Genomic DNA, 8350 nt, shown 5'->3' with positions numbered 1-8350 from the left:
GCAAAGTCATATCATGATCCAAGATAATACAGATGTCTCCACTTATCAAAAGAATATTATCATTTTTTTATTATAACAATGAGACAATGGCTAAATGAAAGCTTCAGTTATAAAAATGTCAAGGTTTTTTAAAGATTCGGCGGTACATTCGTCTCCCGACGACCATTGAAGACAAGAGAATGAACTCAATGAGTTCAGTGAGGGTCAGCAGGCTGGCACCCAGAAACAAACCCATCTGTCCTCCCAACAAACCTACAATAAACGCAACAAAAAACTAAGTTTAAAGTAAATAAATGAAGAAAAAAACAACGCATAGGATATTTAAAATTTAAGTAAGGTAAAATCCCTTAACAGACATGCATGTACAATCACAAAGGGAAAAATATAATGCTGGAAGTCACTTAATACATAAGATGGTGTCATAATGTACTTGTAGCTGTTAACTATGGCAATAGAAAGCAAAATAGTTTAAAGGCTATAACGAAACAATGAGAGGAGGTATATTGTTGTTGTAAATCGTTTTTAATGCACTTTAAAATATGATTTATTTCTAAAATCAATATTTAAGTTGCCGGGAATCAAAGATCGTTTAAGCCAAAATAAGTTGGTTTTTCAAATTGTGGGTTAAAAGGAAAGAAAGAAAGTATAAGTTGTATCGTTATTGTGGACCACGTTTGTTACTGACTCTCAGATAATTATAAGTGTCCTTTACCAGAGGACTCTTATGTAATACATTTATTTTACAAGAAAGATGAACTGCAAAATGTAAGAGTGGGCTTATATTTTGTCCAATTTTACACAGTCGAACTTTTTAAATTCTTATTCTCACATTTTGATTTGTCCTTGAAAATCACTGTTGCACTTTTTCCTTGCAATGTTTTGTTGCTACATATATTCGATTTTAAACGTTTTGTCCCTTTCTTCCATAGAGGTTTGAGCAAATTTTGACGCAACAATGTGACGTCAATTCAAAGGACAACTACCATAATTAAAAGTAATTTCAAGGGCAACTTCTCTAATTCTAAAATGACGAGATGAGTATTCGCAGTGTCGGCCATATTACCGAAAAAAAATTCTCAACAGGTGGATATAGATATACATCTGGCAGTCACGTGCCATGTTTAAAACATTGAAAACGTGACATTTTAGTCCTGGGAAAACAAACTGACATATTCAAACATGCATTTGATTTTTACATAAATTATACAGTTAAACAGATTGATTGCTTCATTAATTTTTTACTTTTTAATAAGAGAATGATACATAAAATACGAATAATTCTAGTATATGGAAAACTCATTTAGCGGGGTGTGCGGCCATCTTGTACATTTGAGGATACGAATGTAAACATTTATTGAACTGGCTTGTTTCTGCTCGAAACTGGCAAAAATGATGCCAAAAGACACAAAAGCAATAGATATGAAATTCTACATGTGGTTCTGCATGCAAATTATGCATACAAGAACAGGACAATGCCTTTTTATTGTTTACAATCTTATCATCAACTGTACGAAATGGCCTTACACCTCCCTTAAGTTATATTGGGCAAGAAGTTGCAGTTAAATATATGTTTAGAATTCTTTTAAATTCACAAAACGAAAACATGACCCACCAAGGATGTCTTCAAGGCTGTACTCAGGTTTTTGTTCTACTTTCAAAACGCCAAGGGATTCAAAATAAATAGCAAGTTCCAGGAATACTTCTCTGCAATACAAGTAATGTATTTTTACTTTCAAAGAAAACTTAATGCTGATTTCTCTATCTGAAGGAAACATGTTAAATTTGAAGAAATATTATATATATATATATATATATATATATATATATATATATATATATATATATATATATATATATATATATATATATATATATATATATATATATATATATATATTTATTTACATAAGAATGCCTATGTGCTAGTATGTGTATTTCAAATTTCAAAGTCTTGAAGAAGATATGTGCTACAGAATAACATCTGATAAAACTAGAAAAGTTTGAACAAAAAGTACATGAAAAAAACATCTCTCTTTTTTCAAAATCGATCTCTCAGACATTTTCTTGAAATTCATTTACTAGGATTATTCATGTCTCTATCACAGTCCTCAATGAACTATAACATAATCATCTTATGTCTCTTATTTCGCAAATTGTGTCTACCTCTTCTAAACTGATTATGGATGATTCATCTATCTCATTTCTTCGAAAATATACAAATGATGTACGATATGGCGTCTCATCATGCTGACGTCCGATTGTAACACCTGCAACACCATCGTCGGAAACCCACAGCCAGTCTCGCATACGCTGCGAGACTGTCCGTGGGTTTCCCACGATGCTGCAACACACGTCATAGCCTACCTTATGTTTGTAATACCCGTCTCGTTGAATATAAAGTCATAGTTTTTGGCAGGAAAATAACCAGTGGACAGGCGCGCTTGGTACTCATTGTACTCACATTCCGTGGGACAGGGACACATCCCCTGGACAGTTCCGTTCTGGTCAAATCGCTCTGTAAATAATTCGCAATTTTTGTGGCTGTAGCGTTATCCGTATATACGCAAGTTATACTGAGTAAACCATACTTAGATGAAATATACCGTGTTTAATAATAGAAAATTTTCTGCGCGATGGTCATTTTTCCATTATTTTAGGTCGGCGGCTAAGCTTAATTGCTTGACATAGTGTGGCTTCTTTGGTAACAACGCAGTTGGAATGCCTCTCTGAGTATTAAAGTGCCTACAATTAACTGTATAAGTTCCGGTAGAAATAAGAAAAATCTTTTTGACAATGTATGCTGTATACTACGTTTAACTTACCACTTTCAACTTTGTAGCATTCTTTCCATTTAAAGAGGGAGCATATTGTATAATTTCCTATGGAAAAATTATAAAGAATCATAATTAAACAACACAAGCCACGTCATCCACGAATAAGACGTTTTACATACCAGAGCCATTTTAACAAGACCTTGGACTTTCGGTATGATTTAACTATATATTTCTTGAATAAAAACAAGTTCAACAAAATCCTGGTTTTGAGTATAATAGTCTTAACTCAAAAGCCAGAAAATCCATGACAATTTCAAAAGGTCATAGCCGAGAGGCCAGCAATGAAATAGACAACTACCTAAAGTTCAAGCTCTTGCTAGAATAATTCTATCTAGCAAATAAATATGCAACAATATTGTAAACCAATTTTCATTCATGTGGGAAAAATATTCGCGAGGTTCGGGAATATATCTTCGTCGCAAAATATTTCTGGCTGCGAACTGGTTTTTTTTTTTTGCATGGGTGTAATATTAAAACGAGTGTGGATAAAGTGTTGGCGCGAAATATAGTTATTGCGAACCAGCACACCCCCAGAAAATCTCGAAAAAAACAGTCGCGAAGGTTAGTTTACAGTACTTCATAATCAAATAAGATGAATATACAGTTTAGATATATATGAATTGGGGATAAGAATGCATTCTCGTTAATATTTAACCATGCAGGTTTTTATACTGAAGAGGTATAATTTTATCACAAAAAGATGGAAAGTGTTAAAACTATAGACTGAAGATTTCCACTCACTGAATACAAATAAGTGAGTACTATAAAATCAACAAGGCCTAAAACTCGACATCAATATTTCCTGATCTTGAACGGAATTACCTTTAAGTTAATATCGAACCAAATCTGATTTTAAATGATATTCTTTATTTCCTTAACCCGTAAATTAAAATGTAAATTAAAATGTTTCTGACTCCGCCCGACATAAAACAGTCAAAATGACGAAAGTTGCAACGCCTTGTTGATTTAGACTTACAGAAATTCTATTTTTTGATACGCTGATTTTTTAGAACATTCACTGTAAACAACCCTTAACGCGGGGAAGTCGACAAAAGTATGGGGAAGTCGAATACAAAGTATGGGAGAATCGATTTTCTCCGCTTCAGAGGTCATGCCTTTTGTATGTATTTATAACAAGTATTTTCAAATATGTATTTGTACCATATGGAAGACAGCGATTGTCAAACATTGTGATGGTCACTTGCCCAAGTATTCTATGCGTCTAGAAGGCTCAAACACTTCGAAACTATTTGGTAGATTTTAAAGCAGGTGACCAAAAAAATAATCATGATTTTTAAACTATGACGTTAGGAGTTGGTTACGGTGAAATTTATATATCGTAAAACCTTTATCATAAGGCGAACGACATCCACAAAGTCGGATCACGTGGTTTTGTTTACATTCCCTCATACATGCTGTCTTGCTGTAAATGTCATAGTATTGCAGTGGATTCTTGTAATCCGGAGATTTTGTATCCACACAAAACTGGTCCCCATTCATTTTGTAAGGACTAGGCAAATATTGATACTGTAATAAAGTTGATGTTATTTCTTCTGACTTTTTTCCTAGATGAATGGTTGTAAATTTAAAACGCATAATCTTCTTCCACAATTATATTAAATTATTTATAAATACATGAATATATCATCATATATGAATAACGCACTGTCTTTGTATACACACTTTTTCATCATTTTTGTTCGCAATACTTTTCGAACATACCTCCATAACTTTTCATCAATTTTGATAACCGAACGAAAGTACATTTCATTTAAATCCCCAATCTACCATCGATCTACTATCCGTTAGCAGCTTAGGCATTCGCGCGCGCGCGCACACACACACACACACACATATACATGTGTGTATATATATATATATATATATATATATATATATATATATATATATATATATATATATATATATATATATATATATATATATATATATATATATATATATATATATATATATAATCAAAAAAGAAAAAGAAAATGAACAGTTCCAAACTTTCTATTCACTAGCACTTTCTCGATTTACATCCTTCTTCAGGTGAACGTACATAAGTTATGTACATTCACCTGAAGAAGGATGTAAATCGAGAAAGCGCTAGTGAATAGAAACTTTGGAACTGTTCATTTTCTTTTTCTTTTTTGATTATTTATATTGTGTGATATCACCTTTCACTCATATATATATATATATATATATATATATATATATATATATATATATATATATATATATATATATATATATATATAATATTATTACCTCCGTCTTATGAATAGACGCAAACGTTGAGAATCCCGGGGAAACGAAGAAGCCTTTGTCAAAAACATCGGGCTCGTCATTCTGGTCGTGAATAATCACCTTAAAATATCAACATTGATCAATCAAATCTCTCTCTCTCTCTCTCTCTCTCTCTCTCTCTCTCTCTCTGTGGTAACACTACTTACCTTGACACCTGCTGTCATGATGCCATTATATACATAGTTGTTCTGGTTTACCATCAGGTACAATAGCAAACCTGACGTACTTCCTGTTTGTGACGTCATAATGTGACCATTCTTACTGACGTAATTTCGACTGTTGAAAGTGTAGCATACGCCTACTGGAGTAATAATGGCCTCTATGTCGTTGTTACAAATTCTGTTATTTCCATCAAATTTACAAGCCAGGAAGAGATCTTCAATTTGATTGGCTGTATCTTTTACCCAGGATGCATTTATCGGAAGATGATACTTGGCGTACTCTGGTACGCTTAAATTCAACTTTGGGTGTAGCACAGTCGAAGCAAGGACGCTATGTGACAAAAAGAAATATTCAAGATCGGGGATGTCGGGAAGAGCTTGTTTTTTCAGTGGCGAGGCACTGCAAAAGGTAACAGCAGGAAACTTAACAGAAGTTTTAGTCTGCACATGCGTATTACTGATGGTAGGGTACTTGAAGTAGATATTAACTTGCTCGTATGTTGTATAGAACAGAGAACAGGCCATAGCAACAAATGCCGCAGCCCAAATGCAACTGAAATAATGAGAGAAAAAAAATTAAAAAACAATTTATATTGTACATGTGAAAACTTACTTGCGACAATTAAATATGTGGTGGACAAAAACATTTGATATTCACTTGTCTTGTCCACATGCATTTTTGTAATGTAAACACATTCCAATCATATATTATCAGCTTAGATATGACTGTTTAAAGTCATAACCAATTTTTAGTCAAGTACAACTTTCAAGTACAACTTCAAAGATTTTTTTCTATATCTTCTTAAAAAGCTGTTTAAAAAAAGAGATTTAGGCCAGACGCGGCTTACCTTCCTTATATTCATATTTTTTTCTATATTTGTCCCTATCTTTGCAATGCTAGTATCAAAATTTCCACTGCGTAATTCAGTAATTGTATAATTTTGTTTCCTTTTATATAATACTATGACTTTATCATAAACATTCAAATGCATTTTGCATGCGATAAGTAAGGAATATTCAAAATATTCTTAATCAAAAGTCAGTCTAGTAAAGTACCCTGACTTTTTTTGGATTTTTTTCCCCTTTTTTTTTTGGCATAAACATGTTAATATGCAGAAAAGGGAAATTATTTTTGATGAAAATTAATCTAAAATTGAGAAATGTCTTCTGTGTCCTTAATGTAGTATAAAATTGCTATGATTTTAAAATCATAAAAATTAAACAACAGGTGATATTTGAATTAGTATATATATATATATATATATATATATATATATATATATATATATATATCTTACCAGCGCAATCGATGACGCTGCTTTAGATTTGCATTCTTCAGTCCATGCATAGTTGTATTGTCCCGGAAGTTGCTCCACAGAACCTGAATGTTGTCGTCATCAATATTCTTCTGCTTCCGGTTTACGTCATTGTCAGAGTCACACACTTCTTCCGGACTAGTAACATTGGTTTTCACACTTCTGGTTATGTTGAATACGCTTTTTTCGGACTTTTTTGAGATAGTCCAGTCCCTGTTTAAGGGGTTCGATGAGGGTTTTACAACAGTGGTATTCATGTTTTCCTTTCATTTAGAAGATGAAAACAAATTGCACGTATTTATATATAAAATCATTAAAAATGTGATGTTTGTGTTACAAATAAAATTGCAAGCACTGGTGCACAAAAAATATTGTTTTGAGAATTCAATCGATCCTTTACTATGTTTAGTCTCTTTGAAAAGAAGATATAGGAAAATATAGTCGAGTAACTTCAAAGCTAAAATATTTAAAAATTTCCTACACTGAATGGCCAAAAATATCATTTTCAGAGGTTTAAGATTATTCATATATCTGATGGTAAATAAACAAAAAGATACTACGGTAGTATGTAAACATATAAATCAAAGAATGTTTTTAAAGTGTTATCGATTGATTTGTCATGATCTAAATTTCATATGAAAAACATGCACTTTTCATGTGAATTTCGCATAAATTGTATATGAATTTGACACAAATATCTAATCGCATGAAAAACATACAAATAAAAAATTCGCATGAAAATTTTAAAATTTTCACGCGAATATCATACAAACATATTCCCATGATATTTGCACGATGTCTGATTTTCGCATGATTATTGCATGATTTCCATGCAAAAAAGGAAATCGCCGAGCCACTTTTCCCTGTCATTTGAAAAGCCATTTTTTTTTCAATTCGTTTATTTTTAGATCTGATTCATTTCCCAGTAATCCTTTCCTCTCTGGTTATGATATACTATATTTAGTTCAAATTTTAGCGTTCCGCATTCTGACATTCTTTAACCGTCACATTGGGTTCCAGGGTTTTTTCTAATTAATATGTTTCTAATTTGATCTACAAAACCAAAATTTATTCTACTTATGGGCTTATCGGATGCATCGCATCCATTTAAATCTTTGTGTTAATGTTTGTCAAACCAAATATCTTATTTATCTAAAATTTGTAAACAATCTTTGAGAATTTTAGCACTTTCATCATTCAGTTAACATCCTCAAAAAGGTTAACATGAGAGTGAATTAGTTTATGAATATTAATACAGTTCTTCAGTTTTTTAAAGAAATCTATTCTACTCGACTCTTTGTTTGAAGCATAGACATTAATCAGTTATATTTTGCCCATTAATCTTGACATTGACAAGTAGTTTCCTACCATCTACCGATTAATGAATATCTAAAATTTCTACATGTATGTTCTTTTAAAATAGAATTAAAACTCCTCTGTCAAAATTTGAATCTAAAAATGCATGAATTGATTTAAAATTGTACTGGATTTTTTTTATGTAGTGTGACTCTTATACAGAGAGAGAGAGAGAGAGAGAGAGAGAGTCCATACAATAAAATCTTGGTGATAAAAGTAGGAATAAGAAGCAAGATTATTAAATGGTCAGTAAGTTGAATAATTTGTGGTCGATATGCACTATCCATCGTCCGAGAGCAAACTCGATCGGAAGAACTGAACACAAATTAAGTGGCTACTTCAAGTTTAATTCCTGTTTATCACTCTG

The 8350-nt window shown here is 32.0% G+C and overlaps 1 protein-coding gene across 1 annotated transcript; it reads right to left on the bottom strand.

The window, feature by feature from the left end:
* LOC136275648 (acid-sensing ion channel 4-B-like) lies at positions 1–6884 on the bottom strand. Its single transcript, XM_066085286.1, has 8 exons — positions 6610–6884; positions 5297–5864; positions 5112–5210; positions 4181–4361; positions 2823–2879; positions 2365–2515; positions 1613–1704; positions 1–252 (listed from the first exon to the last, which is right to left on the bottom strand). The coding sequence occupies exons 1-8, from the start codon at positions 6882–6884 to the stop codon at positions 119–121; spliced, it is 1557 nt and encodes a 518-aa protein (XP_065941358.1). The 3' UTR covers positions 1–118.
* Between the last annotated feature and the right edge of the window lie 1466 nt (positions 6885–8350).

Source organism: Magallana gigas, chromosome 1 (assembly GCF_963853765.1).
Source record: "Magallana gigas chromosome 1, xbMagGiga1.1, whole genome shotgun sequence".
Lineage (NCBI taxonomy): Eukaryota > Metazoa > Mollusca > Bivalvia > Ostreida > Ostreidae > Magallana > Magallana gigas.
Note: the sequence above shows the minus strand (reverse complement) of the source record. Positions and strands in the feature narration are given on the sequence as shown.

Bases quoted from the DNA above. Each gene is read 5' to 3' on its own strand.
- LOC136275648 (XM_066085286.1), bottom strand. From the start codon at position 6,884: ATGAATACCACTGTTGTAAAACCCTCATCGAACCCCTTAAACAGGGAC. The intron at 5,865-6,609 runs GTAAGATATATA...TCATTATTTCAG, and splicing joins CAGCGTCATCGATTGCGCTG to TTGCATTTGGGCTGCGGCAT. The intron at 5,211-5,296 runs GTAAGTAGTGTT...TGATATTTTAAG, and splicing joins TCATGACAGCAGGTGTCAAG to GTGATTATTCACGACCAGAA.